The sequence below is a fragment of the Carettochelys insculpta genome, chromosome 1 (genome assembly GCF_033958435.1).
Source record: "Carettochelys insculpta isolate YL-2023 chromosome 1, ASM3395843v1, whole genome shotgun sequence".
NCBI lineage: Eukaryota > Metazoa > Chordata > Testudines > Carettochelyidae > Carettochelys > Carettochelys insculpta.
Genome location: NC_134137.1, coordinates 26,760,425 through 26,779,091, shown reverse-complemented (window position 1 = coordinate 26,779,091; position 18,667 = coordinate 26,760,425). Strand labels below are relative to the sequence as shown.

Genomic DNA, 18,667 nt, shown 5'->3' with positions numbered 1-18,667 from the left:
CCATTATGGCATCTGCCAAGTACATGGTGGTGTGGCAAAAACAATATATTAGAACTTCAGAATAATATAAAACCTCCCTTATGAATTTACTACAGATTAGAAGATAGATCATCTCAAAGAAATTCTGATAAAATCTTCATACCACATTACACCATCATGTATTACACATTATTCTCCTGGGTCACTTATCAGGAAAAGGAACTCTTCCTATGAAAACATAGTAACTGAATCCAAAATTAGTGAATGTTGAATTATCAGCATGCATAATGTCCAAATTTACTACGCAGTGTGTCAAATTTCTTGTCTAATATAAACATGGGCTTGACCAATAAAGATGTCTAGTTCTTTTACTACAGTTGTACTTACACATTGGGCTACTTTTATGCTGTTAATTGTGCTTTATTTTGTTTTAACAAAAGCATTAGACATCCCATAAAACCTTTGCATAAGAATATTAGCTTCTCTCTGCCACTATGCCCAAAACTGTCTATAAACTGACTTAGTAGGTGATTGTGAAGTACTTTTAAACCCTTAGCCAAAGAGCACTACAGGTACGTCTCCACTTTCATTCCTCTTTCAAAAGAGGCATGCAAATGAGGGAAATAAAAATGCAAACAAGGTGCAGATTTGCATATCTGGCATCTCATTTGCATATCATTCTTTCAAAGAAGAAAAGCAGTGTAGACACTGCTCTTTCGAAAGTAAACCCCATCTTCAAAAAAAACCTTCGTCCCTTCTTTTATGGGAAGAAGGATTCTTTCGAAGATGGCGTTTACTTTTGAAAGAGCAGTGTCTACACTGCTTTTCTTGTTATGAAAGAAGCTCTTTTGAAAGAATATGCAAATGAGATGCCAGACATAAATCTGCACCGTGTTTGCATTTTTATTTCCCTCATTTGCATGCCTCTTTCAAAAGAGGAATGCAAGTGTAGATGCATCCTATGAGGCTAATTCATCACCTCCCTGTTTCAAAAAAAAAAAAAAAAAAAGACACCTGCTGACCTCAGAATCAGGCCTCATCAAAATGCAAAATGTTATTGTTATTTTCCTTACACTTTATATTAACAATGGCAGTTGTTCAGGCCACTCTTAGATGTTTTTCCTTCCAGTTTTGTTCTCTCCATTTTTTATGCACTTACACAAATTCACGTTCGGGAACTAGGTACGGTACACAATTCAGATTCCAGCTAATATTCATTGTGCAGAAACAGGAAAAGATGTTCTTGCGGTTCAAGCATATGCCTGCCCTGGAAAAGACCTGGATTGTTGTCCTAGGTTTAGTAAAGACTTCCTCCATGATCATGTAGAAATCACGTTGGTTAGAATTTTCCAAGTATGGTTGCCTATCTTATAAACACCAACCTCCATGTTTGAGCTCGTAAATGAGAACTTGGGACATCTCTAAAACAATCCACTTATCTGTGAATGCCTAACTTTAGCATGTATGTTTGGAAATTTTCAGTTTCCATGTCTTTAAAATTTCAGAACCTACTTTGCAGTTACCTATTTCCCTGAGGCATATTGATTAATTTATACTTGCAATGTGTTTTTAGCTTCTCCAGGAGTAAATGCTATGAAAGTGCAAAACACCATTTCTAAAAAGTTACCAACACATTGTTCTAAGCTTTGTTCTTACTGTGCAGCCATCCCCTTTAACTCCCCTCCTCTCTCTGATGTTTTGGGCTGTCTACCATTGCCTTTTACTTCAAGAAACCCCACCCGGCATGCTCCTTCCATTCTTTGAAAGGTTCCCTTGAAAAAGACAGTGTGTGTATTGAGTTGGCACTCCACCAGGAAGGGCTAACAAACAACAGATTAAGTGGCAACCCAGCAAAGAATTTCAAGCATGTATTATACTTGCTCCGAGTTCAGCATGGAACTTTAAGATCATTGCTATACACAGGCAGGCCTGGGAATTCCATTGCAAAGCAATTACACATTCAAAGAGAATACCTTCCCTCTGACAATGCACCATGTTGACATTCTCCAGTTCTCAGTGAAACCAGCTCAGCATGGCCTTCTGGGAGAGTTGAGAATGTTCAATGTTCTTTCTTCTTTTCAGATTCCACCCCTGCCCCCGCAACTCCTCCATCCAAAGGGAAGAGTAATTTCAGATTAACCAAGATTTACCCTATGTCAGCCTTATAAGATGTTGTAACAGCAGAGGATTGTTTCATCCCATGTGATACTTTACATTTACCAGAATCTAAAACTCACTGGAACAGAATATCCAGGTCCCTCCTCTGCACTATATTGAGAAACGAAAGTAATGTTATTACAATAAACCCTCGATTTTTACGGACCCCAATTTAGCAGACCTCAGGAACATTGTTCTTCCCGAAGTCCACTGGGGTCCATAAAATCATCACCCACCACCGCAAAAAAAAAAAAGTTGAGAGACTTACGTTGTGGCAGCCTGCAAAAGCCGCCATCTCTTCTGCTGGAGCCACCATACGCTCCTCTCACCAGGGTTGGGACACGTACATGGGCAGACTGGTACTTGCATATGCGCCCCATCCCTTTTGGGAGGAGCACATGGCAGTTCTGGAGGCAGTCCTTCTAGCCACATGCAGTGGGATGTCTCCAGCTGTGTGCAGTGGGTCCCAGCCACACAGTGGAGCCCAGCGACTCTTCCAGCAGCAGCAGTTCTTCTGAGTGATGGTTTTTTGGGTTTTATTGGGGTTGGGGGAGCCTAGTGGGGGTAGGTGGGCAGTAAACCCTTGAATTTAGTGGACTTTCAGGAATAATAGACACCCTTCCCCCCCTTAATCTGTTAAACTAAGAGTTTACTGTACTCTAGTTCTGTGGGTTAGCAAGGGTTTAAGACCAGCTGGAGAAGATATGGGTTTATCATAGTGTGCCTTTATGAGAAGTTATTTATGTCCCTTTGGGGCATGTCTACTCTACAGCATTACTGTGGAATAGCTTATTCCGGAGTTATTATTCCAAAATAAGGTATTCCAGAATAACACACCCACTCTTACAGGGAAGCCCCAAAATAAGCAACAACTTATTCCAAAATAGTGGGTCCACACACAATAGAGCCTGTTTCAGATTAGAGCCCCTTGAAGCATATAAAAGATAGGCACTTGCAACTAGAGTTCTATGTCTACACAGCAGCATTATTTCAGAATAAACTATTCTGGAATAGCTTATTTCAAAATAGCAGTTTTGCTGTGTAGACGCTCACAAAGTTATTTCAGCGGCTGTTATTCTGAAATAACTTTGCTGTGTAGACACACTCTTCATGTGCATGTTTTCTCTAATAAAAAAATGACCTGATAATAGCAACAATACAAAGATAGTGGGATTTTCAAAACCATTCAGCATTACCCTAAATCAAAACGTCCACAGACGTGACTGAGCACAGTTAAGCCAATGCTGAGCACATATGAAAATGTCACCCAAGATGTCTACAAATTCCAATGGATTTTATCATTAGAAACTCAGACTGCATGCCTAGGCGTTAGTAAGAGGAAACTTATATCTTCTAGCTCTACCACTGCATGATTGAGCTGGTAATTTGATTAAAAAAAAAAAAAACAAAAAAAAACCACCACACATACCAGTTGGCTTGCCTATTCAAAATGTTCCCTCTACCAGTCTTAATACCATCTCTGAGTTTATATTAAGAGGCTTTAGAACAGGGTTGGGCAATAATTTTCAAAGTGGGGCCACTCAATGAATGTTGGTACTGGTTGCAGGCTGGCTCTGGGTCCCCCGGAAGGGGTGCAGCCTCAGGCAGCAGGGATGGAGTTGGGGGCTACAGAGAGAGAGTGAGGGAGTGTGAAAGCAAAACACTTTAGCTGTTTCTACACTAGCAAGTTCTCTTGGAAAATCCAGCACTCTTTCAAAAGAGCATGTGGAGCTTCTACACACTAAATGCGCTCCTTCAATCTGAAATTGAAAGAACGCAGCTCTTCTTCTGGAAACCCTGGGCTTTCTTTCAAAAGCATCTTTCCCAAAAAAGGGTGTGTAAATGCTCTGAGGCTGTCCTGGTGCTGGCTTTTTCAATCCCAGGTCTGTTCTTTTGAAAGAGAAGGGGCTGTGTGGATGCTCTCTACCAAAAGAGTGGACTGATTTTTTTATCCACTCTTTTGTGTGCTCTTTCTAAAGTGTTTTCAGAAGAGATCCTCTGGAAGAACTTCTTTCGCAAGATCATTGTAGTGTAGATGTAGCCGTCATGTGTGAGACAGCCTTTGTGACACAGCTTGTGTGCTGCAGTGCACTTGTGACAGTGACTGTGTGTGTGCGGCACAGAGTGTGTGTGCTGGCTGCTGCTAGGTAAATTTCGAGAGAAGCCTCCCTCCATCTCTTTCTTGGAAATCTGTCCTGCTCTGTTGTCTCGCCATTTCCCTGCTCTGCACTCGAGTGAGTCACTTACCTTCCAGGCTTCAGACTGGAGCTCTATCGTGTGTCTTCCTCTCCCCAGTTCCTGCTCTGCAAAGACGGGATACAGGGCAGAGGAACACCCTGACGTCAGCACTACTCTCTCCCTACTACCTCCTCCCCCTCTGCACAGCTAGCAGAAGAATCCTAGAAGCGGCTCAGCTGTAGAAGGAACAAAGTGAGGGGAGAGGCAACTGAATACGTGCTGCTGGCTGTAAGTATGCATGCTCTGCTGATCAGCTGGGAAGGCCAGAGAGAAATGCTTGGTGGGCCAAAAATGGCCCATGGGGCAGATTTTGCCCACCTTGCTTTAGAACAAGGTCTCAGTTTGGCAAAGCACTTACGAAGGTGCTTCAGTGTGACGTAAGCATGTGCTTATGTCTTTCAGAGAATCCAGGCCTGAAGTCTCAGGACTGCACACACCACCTTGCACATCTAGAAATAAAATTCAGTGCACTCAATGACTCATGCTATGTTCATTGTATGTCTACTGATGTCAAAGGGGCTATAGCTGATTTACACCCATGTGAGAAGAGAAAACTCAGATCCATTATATTCTGTGTCATGAGACTATCTCCTGCACTTACAGAGATGGAACCATTGGGCCAAATTCCTCCCTTTTACTCCAGGACAGTTACATTAAGAATGGGTTTGACTATGTGTAACAGAAGGTCATTTTCATCTTCAGCATGATCCTACGACTCTTGTTTTAGACACACAATGATCACACAGAGGCGAGGATTTTCACAGGCCTTTCAGTAGGGTTAAATAATCCTCTCTCTTGCAATGTACTAGATTATCTGCCATGAGTGTGAAAGAAAGAAATCAAATGAAATAAATGAAACATCATCCAGGATGGTGATACAAATGAGCTGTATTTGAATGTCTTTACAAATAAGTATCAGCAAAAAGAGATGGAAGTTACAACCCCAGGTAAGGTACAAATACAAGAGAGTCTGCCCTGAAATTCCATTACCTTCTTTATTCACTACGATAGATTGAAACAGAAGTGCTCCTGCAAATAGCCAGAAAATAAAGTAAATCTAGAATAAAAAGGCAGAAGTCATCTGTCTAATACATATGGTGATTACTCATATTTTTAAAGCATTAGTAACTGTATGTATCTGAGTGAAACCACTCAGCAAGGAAACTCTGAACACTGCACCTGCTATCAAAAACAGTTTAGGCTGCTCCAACAAAAATGGCTTTCAGCACTAGAGCCAAAACCTCTGGAAAAATACAGCACCATCAAGAGTGTGTTTTGCCACACCATAAAACTTAGTAAAGTGAAAGAAAATATAAGGCTTAAGTGAAGTACAGTGTTCCTATAAAGCTCAGGAATAAGCCTGTCCAGACTCAATTTTTCCTGGACAGTGCTGCATTTTGCCCCAGTAACAGCTACACAGTGCATAACTCTGTGAGATTCCAGATGTCAGCAGGAGAGGCATGGATGGAATGGAGACTAGAGTTTACACCAGTGCCCGCCTTCCTGTTTAGAGTGGCAACCGGCTGCCCTGACACTAGCCTAGCGATGTTACTGAAATACAGTGGCATAATCCATCCGAAAAACATTATGTGCAGAAAGTTCTTTATTTTACCAACATCGTTTGCTGCACAGAAGTATTTAGCTGGGGGTTTCCAACACATAAAAAGGGAATTTTTGTTGGAATTTTAATTTTGCTACAATAAAATGACAGGGATCGATGACTCTATGAGACACTGGCACATCATTTTATCCATAGTTTGTATTGTCCTATAAGATGGCTCTTTCAATTTGCTCTAATACACGTAGAGAATTAATGAGTGATGTGTGTCAAGAACTGGTCATAACTTGCAATTTTGAAGAAAACCTCCCCAAATCCTGTGAGACAAAAATCAGAAGTCAAGATATGGGTTAAGGTACAATGTCAAAGTTGAGTGGTAGATACACACATAGAAATCTAATTAACAAATATTTTCTTTATTCCCTCCTCTCTCTCTCTCTCTCTCTCTCTCATATGTGGGTAGAAGGCCACTGATTTTCAAAGCATGGAAGGAAAAAATGCAGTAACTACTCTCCTTTTATTTAAAGCCCTACAGTTTAGGGCTTGCATGGCTGAAAGGAACACTGAAGGCCAGAAATTTGCCATGATCTAAATAGGTCACCAAATGAAACAACCCTCTTCTCCCATACATCTTCTATACAATATATTTATAGGGACACTGTCACTTTAATAACTGTGACCCCAGATACTTAAAGTGTGATCCCACGCATAACACTACTTCAGTGAACAGAACTCAATAGCACCCTGTGTGACTCAAAGTCCACGCATGTGACACTTTCCATGGTTATGGCCTAGCAGTTTAAAAAGTATTTTCTTACCTATGTTACTCAAAGCTTCATTTCACTCAACAGTGAAGTTGAAATAAAGTCACATCTACGTATTTACCCTTTATGTTATTTGCATGACATTCATCTTCCACAATGTAAACCTAACCCCTCTTGCACGCTGGTTCTCCTACACTAGCACAATTCTACATTTGGTGGCAAACATCACAGGCCTGGTGGCAAGAGGGGGTTGTTAAACCCTTTTTATCACAGAAATATTTTCTTTCAAAGTTTCAGATTAAAACATTTCTATTAATCCTGTGTTTGGGGGACAAACTGAGCAGGTGTGAGTTCCTCAACGGCATTCCTTTCATACAACTTTGGAGACCCCTCCTATTTCCCATTGTTTACCAACCCCCAAGCTGATCTTAAATCGCTAGAACTGCAAAGTCAGCAATTCCACCAGAGCTCCCCACTCCCAACAGTTGCTTTTTCTTCCTCCTCAAATTAACATTTTCTAACTGTCACACAATCCCCTTCCAAAGAGTAAGGTGGCCTGCTTGCAATTTTATAAATTATGTGTCAGCACTTCAAAGTAGAATCACACACATTCATAACAAAAGAAGACTGACTTTTCCTTGGATAAGTAATTAAGACAATTAAGTGCTTTCTGAAAGGTTCATTGGCTTTATCCATCCCTACAGTCAAGATAGTTGCCTTTGATCCAGTAACAGATCTGTGCATATTTGAGGGGTGTGATACGAACAGCCACATTGAAATCCTGTGGGGTGCCATTCATGTCCACCCACTGATGACCTGAAAATATCCCAATAATTTTACGCTCCCATTTCTGATGCTGTCTTTTCCACATCCTCACGTACACCCCAGACCCGCTCGCCCCTGGCTGGGCATCACACTGCTGATACAAGAGGTCAAATGTTTCATCTTTGACATCACAGAAACGGTAAACCAGATTTCCTGGACGATCATTGTCATAGCCAGAGAAGTGAATCCTTCCTCCAGGCAACTGTCTTGCTGGTGGGCTCACGCCAATCTTCATAAATTTTCTTTTGTGTGGCTTCTTGAGCTCCAACAGGGCATAGTCATAATCCATGCCAATATCGTTGGCATTTCCTTTGATCCATCCTTTGGGGACGTGTGTCCGTTTCACACGGATCCACTGGAACTTCATTTTCTCAGGCATCATTGAGCTTGTGATATTAGCTCCTTTGCTGCCGTCTTTCAGTTTAGGCCGCAGGAAGCCGACCCTTAGTTTCTGGGCTCCTTTCACGTAACTTTTGCCATCGTGGATACAGTGAGCTGCAGTAAGGACGTGCTTTTCTGCCACCAGTGTCCCTGTACAACCTGTAGACAACTTCACCGAAGTGGAGAAAGGGTAATTCAACAAGAAGTCCTTGCCAAAAATGCTGAACCTACTATCATAGCCATAGATCTGCCTCTTTGTTCGAGATCTGCTTTGTGACCCATCACCACCGCTCTTGATAATGTAAATGCCTACTTCAGTTTCAATAAGGCTACCATTGGCATACAAGGTCTCATAGGACAGGTAATCCTTCACTTCTTCATATGTTGGCAGACGGGAACGCTTGTGGCACTCCAGGCCGCAAGCAGATACCACCTCCAGTTTGGCTTCTGCATCAAACTGTGGTTTGTCTAGATTCAGGGTAGACTGTGGCAGGATTACTGGAACTTTGTAAGATGGCCAGGTTGGTTTCCAGTGGGAACTGGCGGGTACAACATCCTTAATGGCACACAGGAAGAGGATCAAAGTTGGCACCCCTGCCATTCTGAACACCAATCTGGAGAAAGAAAAGAATCCTCCGATTATCAAAGCAACCATTCACTCACCATTACAGAGCAGTAGTTAGCTTGCCGAGCAAAATCCCTGGCATTGTCCTGAAATTTTACCCCTGCTTAAGGCTAAACGTGATCCTATTAAAGTCAGTGCACAGGATCAGGCAATTTGTAACTGGGGGAAGGAAAAGTTGTGCATAATCCATCACAGCTCACTTAAAGCATGTACTTAACCTGAGGATTATGTGGTCTACTGCCAGCCCTGAGATAGCAAGTGATTGTTTTTTCTGGTTTTAGAAGTATAGGTATAGCACAATTATATGTAGGCAGCCTGGATCACGCAGTCAGCAGGCTCCATTTAACAAGCCACCCAAGAAGAGTGCCTGCTCCCAACCAGGAATTGTAATGGTCCCAGTAGTTGCAAATTCCCCTTTGGATATTAGGTTGTCTACTAGGTTAGCATATGCATTGTAACAAGCCCCTTGGGTTGACACTTTCAAATTTGTGTGCCAAATTACGAACCTAAATCTAAATTTGGCTACACAATTGCAAATAGGTGGCCTCCTGATTCTGCATAGGTGCTGAGCATCAGCACCTCCCATTGCCATCAATGGGAAACAGAAGGTACTCAGCATCTTGGGAGGGAGGGGGACAGGAAAAAAAAAAAAGCGAGGCTATTAGTACATACCTGCATTCAGAGGCTACAGTGAAATGACTTATAATGTATTGTTTATATTACAGTAACTCCTAAAGGCCCTCATTGAGACCAGGACCCCATAGTGCATGGTACAAACAGTACAGTCAGGGAAGCAGTAAATAGAGGGCTCCTCTCCAAGGGACTTATAACCATGGATAATGATTAATCAAGTGCCTGAAGTAAATAGAGGGGATAGCACGTTTCTGTAGCGTCCATATATTAGAGGCTTGCTTCTCCTGCAGTTTAAGACAGAGGAGGGTCTCTAGTCTATTTAATATGTTTATTCCTGAAGCTTGCATGAGGAAGGTGCAGCTGTTATGGGAGGTTAGCTAATGAAGAAAAGATTATAGGTACTGACGAAACTTTCAGCTAACAAATTGACTTATTCAACAGTGAATTAAATTCAATAGAAAGGCAAACCAACCCACTCACAGCACAAAGGGACTGTAAATGTGTTTATGAACCACAGGCAAAGTGTCTCAAGCAACAGAGAACAAAGAAAATGTGTAACTGAAGTTTAGTTGAAAATTAGCCATACAGCTGAATCGCTGCAGGGGCCAGAATGCCAGGGTGAGAAAGCAGGCAGGACTTTTTGTGTACAAGGATTATACAAACAAAATGTCATAACTGTGTTGAGCTTATGTATATTGAAACCCTGCTGGTTACATGATAATGACTGCATGATCATTCCTGAAATGCCTCAAGTGAATAAACTATAGCAAATGGTTGCAGAAGGTGTCTTAAGAAATAAAAAGAAAAGTCTCCCCAACTCTTTACAAAGCAATTCTCTGTTCCTAAGCTGTGCTGAAAAGCCCCTCAGGAACCATGAGCTTGCATAGGATAAAGATGTCTGATTCCACTATCACTGCTGGATAATTTTGCAGCCAGTAGCATCATTTGTAGTAATCAATGCTAAGAAAAAGGTAGGCAAAGCTCACCATTCAGAACAAACATGATATGTTAGGGAGGAGCCAATATGGACTTTTGTAATGGGAAACCAGGCCTCCCCAATCTATTAGAATTCTTTGAAGACGTCAACAGGGATGTAGACAAGGGTGATCCACTTGATCTTATATACTTGGACTTTCTGAAGGTCCCTCACCAAAGGCTCTCAAGCAAAGTCATGAGAGAAGGTCCTCTTGTGGATCACAGAGGTAGCCATGTTAGTCTGTAGTTTCACAAACAACAAATAGCCCTGTAGCACCTTTAAGACTAACAAGTTTATCTATTAAGTGACGAGTTTGTGAGTAAGACTCACTTCCTCAAATGGAAGATAAAAGATAAAAACAGGGATAAGCATAAATGTGGAAGGAGATAATGAGCTCCCCTGAGAACCTGTACAGGGACCAGTGCTGTTCAAATAGCCACAAATAATCTGGAAAAGGAGGTAAATGGAGAGGTGGCAAAGTTTATAGAATTACTCAAGACAGTTACATCCAAAGGTGAGTGCAAAGATTTACAAGAGGAAGAAGGCGGCAGATGCATGGATAGTGGATGAACCTAGGGCTGGGGGAGGCAAGCTGCCAGCCCCATCTCCTCCACCCAAGGCCCCATGGGAGCCAAATGCTCCTCCCACTGTAGGGATAGGCATCCCCTGTGCCAGAGGGCAGTGTGTGGCCCCAGCCTTCCCCAGTTCCAGGCTGAGCATGGGGAGGAGGGAAGCACACAGCTCCAGCCTCAATGGGGCTGAAGCCCAGACAGCCCCAGGAAACTGAGGGGCATGAACTGAAAGCTGGCAGGGCTGGGGGCAGTATGGATGGGACCAGACTGTCAATGGGGAAAGGCACTGCCTTCCCCTGCTTCTTATACTCTCCACTCATCAGCAGATGAGCTTGAATGTTGGTAAGCACAAAGCAAAAGCATTTGCTCAGTGGCTTTCAAAAAAGCTAACAAAATTAGGAACAATTAGTCCAGAGAAAGATAATAAGACTGTCAATATCATAACACTACTAAATGAATCCATGGTACACCCACAACTTGAACAGTTCTGGCTACCCCCATCTCAACTGTACATATTAGAATTGGAAAATCTTGAGACAAGGGCAAAAAAATTATCAGAGGCCTGGACCAGCTTCCAGATGAGAGAGAATAAAAAGACTGGGGCTGTTCAGCTTAGAAAACAGACAACAAAGGGTACGACTACACTTAGGAACAGATCCGTGTGCTTGTAGTTGACCTTCCAGAGTTTGATTTAGCACACCTACCAGGGATGACTTAATAGAACTGTCGTGGTGCCACCGTTGACCCTGGTACTCCTGTCAGTTGCAAGGAGTAAGGGAAGTTGATGGGCCAGCTTCTCCCATCAACCTCCTGCTGTGTGGACAGTGGCAAACACTGATTTTAAATAAGTTGTCTCCAGCTACACAATTCTTGGAGCTGGATTCGTGTATCTAAAATTGATTTTACCTCCTAGTGCAGACCTGACCTCAGAGGGAATGACAGAGATCTAGAAAATCATGAACATTGTGGAGAAAATTAACAGGAAAATGTTATTTACTCCTTCACATAACACAAGAATCAGGGGCCACCCAGTGAAACTTAGAGGCTGCAAATTGAAAATAAACATAAGGAAGAATTTTTTCATTCAGTGCACAATAAACCTGTGGCACAAATTTCCAGTGTTGTGTAAGCCAAAGGTGCAACTGTGTTCAAAAACAAAATAGGCTTTGTCTGCACTTGCAGCAGTAACGCACTGCCACAGCCATGCGTTCATGCAACCGTGGGGCTGCGGTGCTTGTGCTGGGTGAACACTCTCCTGGCACTTCAGGAAAACCACCTGCACAAGGGGTGTAGCTCCCAATGCCGGGAGCCTGTCTACACTAGCAAGTTACTGCACTGAAACTTGGATAAATTCATTGAGGATAGGTCCATCAATGGCTATTAGCCAAAAGGGTCAGGGTCACAAGCTAACCTTTGAGTACCAGAAGCTGGGCCTGCACAGCAGTTCTGTTCCTTCCTTCTGAAGCATCCAGCCATGGCCACTGTTGGAAGATGGGGTACTGAGCTAGACTGACCATAGGTCTGACCTACCATGGCCATTCTTATGTTCAGGACATAAGCTGCATTCTACAAAAAATTAAATTTCTGCCACACCACAAAAAGCACGGGAGACATGGAGATTATAGGCTTGGTGAATTGGGGCCGGGACCGGTGCCCCAGTTCCTAGCCCCAGAAGTGGTCACATGATTTTCAGAAGTAACTAGTAATTCAGGATGCCTCTGTTTTTGAATGCCAAACATCAGACATCTTAAAAATGCCTGATAGTCAGAAAGTGTTGAGCCCCCACCCTTTGAGGGGTATGTGATGATAGGCACCCACCAGCAGTGCTCCCTGTAAGCTGAGCACTTGGGCTGCTGCACAGGAGAGATTTAAATGCTGCTCAGCTGATTAGCAGAGCGTGCGCAGCTGGCAGCGTGTGCGTCTATTGGTGGTGCACATCTGTACAGGCCCCAGTGCACATAAAATTGATTCTGCACATGGATGGGAAAAATTCGTGGGAACACTGCCCATCATTAGTCAAGTCTGGAAAAATTTTAGGCACCCTGGACTATCAATCCTTATTTTTTCTTGTGCTCCCTTTGCTTCCTTGCACCCTGAATTTACACATATCCATGCCTGATAGCCAACCCTTAGATTAATTGTGGGTCTTGCTAATAGACAGGTGCAAATTGGCAGAAAGATGGCACAGTGAGCACTGGCTGTATACACAGCGAAAGGAAAAGTGCAGGCTATCAAACTAACAAAAACGAATCTTACCATTCCAGCTCTGTAGAGCACATATGTCCTGGCATCCGTCAACTGCCAACTAACCTTAGTTCTGAGAGAGAGGAACTGAGTAGCGATGTCATCCTAGCTTAGCAGCAGACAAGGTAATGTATCCCACTAGTGTACGGGAATTGCACATTAATATGCTTCTTTTTGGTCCTCTTTCTTTCCCAAAGTTCTAGAGGAACACAACAATTTCCCCTTAAGACATATGACATATCACACATACACATAGGGACATTTTTAATTAATTTGTTACATAAAGCCACACCAAGAGAGGGCGGGGCGGTGGAAGAGACTAAAATTATTTTATTCTGGTAAACTGGTGGTTGCAACCTTTTTTCATTTGTGGACCCTTACAAATCTTCTAATGGAGGTACAGAACTCTTTGGAAATCTTATTCATAGCCTGTGGGTACCTGGGGACTGCGGACCACAGGTTGAAAACCACTGTTGTAAACCATCATTTCCTGAAAGTTTCCCCTTCTATGTGTAAATGTAGTTTCAACCAGCAGAGGGTAGCCTTCCAATGAGGAGAATAAGAAGAAGTGTGCGCCGTAACCCTACATGTGCCCAGAAAACACGTTTCAAAAGAATAAATCATGTCTGTACCAACTATGCACTCCCTTAAAGTTGGCTTTAGAACAATTAATACATTCATGTAAAGCTTCCTGTAACTTTCCCAGGTCTTTAGTGGTCCCTGATCCCGCTGTAAGCTTATTGGATGTCAAGGCCAGCTTCTGTTCTATCTCAGTTCTTATCAGACCATAAATAAGGCACTACAGAAAAAAATTAATAGCTTATGGTTGAGATCAGTAGCCAAAACTGGTTACAAAGTAGGACATTTGTTCCAAATCTGCATGAGTATCTAGACAGTAAATTACTTTTGTTTCACTGTTAAAACCTAGGAAGTTCAGGTAGGCATACAAGTGAATAATCTTAGTCTGATGTACAGTAAGAAGAACAAATTTTGCATAACTTATGGTGGGATGCTAAAGCATTGCATGTCACTTCTTTCCATATGCATCAATCACCTTCAAAAGTTGTCCAAGAGAGAAATATGGAGTATATTTTTGTAACCGTAGTGGATGTTCCCTAATTCTGAAACCAAAAGTATGCACCCTACCAAATGTATGTAATATCTTTTAATGAACCAACTTCTGTTGGTGGAAGATACAAGCTTTCAAGCTCTTCCGCTGGTCTTGAGAAGGCAACCAGTGTGCCCAATAAAAGACATTACCTCACCTACTTTGTTTTTCTCATATCCTGGGACCAACACTGCTACAATTAAACTTTACGGAATTGTGTCAGAAGTGCTGCACGCTTTTTTGCTCAACACAAAATATTGCTTTGCTATGCAGGACAAGAACCTCCAGAAAGCGTTTTGTATATGATCAGGTATGATAATGGCATTACAATTGCTTTGGGAATGGAAACACTGGCTCCCCACACTACTAAAACACATGCAGACTTGTTTTCCTGTCTGCTATAGACATACATGCTTTACAAAAATGCTGGTAAAACAGCAAGGTCTTATTCAGAGTGCGCATGAACCACCTTCTAATAAGCAAGTAACTTTCTGGAAGCATCCCACATTCCAGGGTGGTACCTGGACTAGACTGTAAAATGAAAATAAATCTTGGAACGTACAGCGTGAAATCCTGTGACCAGACTAGTCTCCATTACGTTTTGAAATGAAGGAATTTTTTCCACAGGGCTGTGAGAAAAAAACCCAACCGAAACCTACCTCAATGAAAATTGCAGGAATGAACCAAATTACTGTTGCCATTGTGCCAAAATACCTCAGCTGCTTTTCTTAGTCATGCAACTTGTTAAAACACAGAGTTAACTGAGCACCAGTTTAAGAGCCACTGAAACCTCAGTGCAATTAAAACGTAACATATATACATGAGTCTCAGTGACACTGGACAGCGAGACCAGTGGCTGAGTAAAATTTCACTCGCTCCGTCCTTTCTCCACAAGTTTGAAGATTAGAAGAAGAGATGTGCTGGAAAACCTGAAACAGATTTTGATACTAGCAAGCCAGGGGTACTTGCCAATATATACAGTAGGCACAGCAGGAATTCTGGCACATATACTAGAGTGACAAAAAAGAAAGAGAGCCATATATATGTATTTACCAATTAGTTCAGTTTCTTTAGAAGTTTTTACCCATGCCCATTCATTTATTTCCTAGCTATAAAATAGTTCTGGTTTTCATCACGCAGAACCAAACTGTGTTATGGGAGATTATGGAGCATTTCTCTAAACTAGCAAATTGTAAGTGATGACACACACAGTCACTAATACCAACTAGTGTTGAATAAAACTGAATAAAACACTCTGTAATGCGGTGTGACAGTTATTCTACTTGCCCAAACACAGTTCCCCATGGCAGTGGTTTTCAACCAGAGGTACATGTACCCCAGTGGTACACAGAGGTGTTCTAGGCAGTACCTCAGGGTGGGGGAAAAAAAGGACGTGCAAAGTCAGTACAAACTAAAATTTCTTGTTGTTCTGCTCTATCTACTCTACTCTAAAATGCGAGTACAAAATTTATATTCCAGTTAATTTATTTTATGATTATATGGTAAAGATAAGAAAGTAATCTTTCATTAACACTGTGACGCTTTCAAAAACCTGTGACACTTCTGAATTTATGTCCGATTCTGTAAGCAAATACAGGTTGAACCTCTAATCTGAAACTCTCTCATCTGGCATCATCCATAATCCAGCATGATTTTAGTTAGCCGGATGACCATTTAACATGGTTGCGGCCAAGTCTCCTGTAGTGTCAAAGTTTCTTTACAGCCACCTGTCCTGGCTCTCAGTGTTCTGTGCTATTATTTAGCCGTAATTTACCCAAAAAGTCTTCCAAGAGCCCAGTAAACAGTGGAAATGTAGATAATGTGCTAGACAATATTGATTCACCATAGTCCAGAAAATTCTCTCACCCAGCACCAGTCAGGTCCCAAGGGTGCTGGATTAGCGAGGTTCAACCTGTAGTTTTTAAACCAGGTGAAACTCAGGTGTTTGCAGGACAAATCAGGCCCTGAACGGGGTACAGTAGCCTAGAAAGGTTGAGAGCCACTGCTCTGAGGGCCATTACAAAACAGACCTTGATTCGAGTTACCACCCACGTTCAGAACAAGATTTAAATGTTCCCAGTTGCAGCAATACCTTAAAACACAGGTAATTTAATATCTTTTGATAAATGGATTATTAACAGACTAGCAGCCGCATAGCTCAACACCACAAATCCTCATGTAGGAGAACTTTCCACAGCTGCTGGTGATAATGAATGTCTTCTGGGTGCCACCCAGTGTGAAATAAAGCAAACATGATTTTATCACCTATTTTATTATAAGATGCTCTGCCACTCCCTGTTTGTATTTCAAAAAGGTGTACTTTGCACCAGGTCAGCTCTACTAAGCACATTTCTTCTATTTAAAAGTTAACAACTAACGATAAATTATAACTAAAATAGAAAGAGAAATGTTTGCAGCCAGCAAATGCTGATACCATAGTATCAGGAATTGGGTGATTTCAGTTCACAGTCAGTCAGAATCCACAAAGAAATGCGACTCTATTTTTTGTTTGCTAGATATATGGGGGTGGGGGAGGTCATAAACTGGAGGGATTTGCCAGTGTCTGTTTCCAGTCATGTAGATAAGGAATTAGCATTAATTTCTACCCAATGAATTTGCCTTATGCTTCCTAATAATGTGTGAACAAAACTGAGGGCAGACAAAATCAGACGAGGAAACACAGTGGTCGTGAAATAATTCCCTGGATTCAATTTAATTTATTGGCTAGTTCCTTTCTGATAATCTAGTGCCAATGGTTTTGGTCTTTCTTGGGAAAAAAAAAAGCTACTGGACTAAAGGTCCCAAGTCTATTTCTCAATTTGGAATTGTGATACTGACATTGGAAATACACTTTTTTGTCCTTACCAGCTATGTCTGATCATTAGACCTTGTGAGATTTTGTATTTGTATCTCTCTCCCAGCAGAAAGCACAGAGTAAAGAGACAGTAATACTTGTCACACCTCCTGTCTAGCAAGGTAGCTTAGTTATCCTCATCCAATACTCTTTGTCCACTCCCTGGCTAAGGCAGATCTATGGATCAGCGGACTTGCTAAAGGGATTTCCTTCCGAGGGAATAGCAGACAGTTTACAACCTGCAAAAGTTACAGGCACAACGGCTCCGCCTCGAAAACGGTCCACATCCCCCGCCCGAGCAGGAGCTGTGCCCCCCACATGCCGGCCAAGTCGGTTCACACTCGCACTCCTTTCCAAAGCCGTCAGGTCCCAGGACCGCTGCGCGTACTTACCTCCTCACACGCAACGCTCGGGTGTAGAGCTAAGCGCCCCGCTGAGCAAGATCAGGCAGGTGAAGGGGCTGGTCCCATAACTGCGGGCTGCTGGGCTCGGCTGCCTTCTGATGGGCTCTCTCGCTCACTCAACCCTGCCTCCTCCGATCACCCCTCCGCGAATCGCTGCTACACACACGTGAGGACTCCCAGGGGCATTTCGCTTGCAACCCCCAGTGCACACCCCTCCTGCATTGGCTAGAAGGTTGCGGGGGCGGGGGCTGGAAGAGGCCGGTGAGTCCCCTTGCAGGTGTCACCCCAGAGCCCTCCGGCCCCTGCTGCTGCTACCGAGCCTCTGCAGCTTGCAAGAAATGGGGGAAAAAACCCCTTCCCTGCAAACGGCAACTGGCGCCTCAGCAGCGCAGGCGCGGTGTGACCCAACCCACCCGCACGCCGGATTGCTGGAGCTCGCAGGGGGCTGGCCCGGCGGGGCTGCCCCCTCCCGGCGCACGCCCCCGCTACGTCCCGCGCCGCGTGCTCCTTGCAGTGCGGAGGGTTCGGAAGCGGGGTTCTTTGTGGGGCTTCCTCTGCCCACCCCACTCTGCCCCCCAGGGAAGGGCCAGTCGCTAATCTAGGTCGGGGGCTGGCCCGGCCTGCGCCGGGGGCGCTCTGTGCAAAGGGGCTCACGCAGCCTGGGTCGCTTCTCAGCTTGGAGCTCTGGGTTGCTTTGCAAGGTGCCACCTGCACCATCCGGCGTGGCGTGAACAGTGAGCATGTCCCTGCCATAGGCGAAGGCGCAGAGCCCTGTCAGACACCTGCAAGGGCAGGGAGCCTTCCCAGGGAAGCTCATGATCTTACATAGAGGAATGGAATAGATGGGGGAACAACTGATTCCCCCTAATTAGCCGACAATAGGAATTTCCCACCCGTTCTGTACCACACTGAGTTCTGCAGTTGTGGTCTAAAGCTGCCACACACAACGTGAGCTGTGTGAAATTTCATAAAGGGGGCGCAACACAATCGGCTGCGGGGCCTCAGGCTCATCCATCTCATTAAAGAAGTTGAAATATGTTACTGTTATGTCTGCGTATCCACGTTTGTATACTGACTAGTTCAGTTTTTATGTTCTACAGACTTATTGTCTTATACATGCCAAAAGGGTGTTCGTTTTTTTCTCATATGAACATAAGCAAAATGTCTGTTGGTTTGGATTATTTTAGACAGGTGGAGAGACTGCTAGTTGCAGGGACAAAATGTGTGGTCTAGCCTAAAAAGTTTCCTGGCCCCCAATCTAAAGCACGGTTTACAGTGGTGAGGCTGCAGAGTTTGGGGTTGTTAGTGAACTGTTGTATTGCTTTGCTTAATAAAGGATATATATGGGA

General features: G+C 43.3%; 1 protein-coding gene across 4 annotated transcripts; it reads right to left on the bottom strand.

The window, feature by feature from the left end:
- Window positions 1-5,244: 5,244 nt before the first annotated feature.
- Window positions 5,245-17,673, bottom strand: PRSS23 (serine protease 23). Of its 4 annotated transcripts, none has more exons than XM_074983885.1 (3): window positions 17,307-17,673; window positions 13,019-13,151; window positions 5,245-8,516 (listed from the first exon to the last, which is right to left on the bottom strand). In XM_074983885.1, exons 2-3 carry the CDS (start codon window positions 13,054-13,056, stop codon window positions 7,385-7,387), a joined length of 1,170 nt encoding a protein of 389 aa, XP_074839986.1. In that variant the 5' UTR covers window positions 13,057-13,151; window positions 17,307-17,673; the 3' UTR covers window positions 5,245-7,384. The 4 variants fall into 4 exon arrangements, with proteins under 4 accessions (XP_074839986.1, XP_074839976.1, XP_074839994.1 ...); XM_074983875.1 differs by lacking the exons at window positions 13,019-13,151; window positions 17,307-17,673 and adding exons at window positions 12,120-12,189; window positions 12,965-13,015; XM_074983893.1 differs by lacking the exon at window positions 13,019-13,151 and having other exon boundaries at window positions 17,307-17,672.
- Window positions 17,674-18,667: the final 994 nt, after the last annotated feature.

What these genes read in the sequence shown, in the direction of transcription:
- PRSS23 (XM_074983875.1), bottom strand. Translation starts at nt 12,184, where the DNA reads ATGGCTGGATGCTTCAGAAGGAAGGAACAGAACTGCTGTGCAGGCCCA. An exon ending in CCAGCTTCTGGTACTCAAAG is followed by an intron (nt 8,517 to 12,119) that starts GTTAGCTTGTGA and finishes TTCTTTCTCCAG; the next exon opens with ATTGGTGTTCAGAATGGCAG.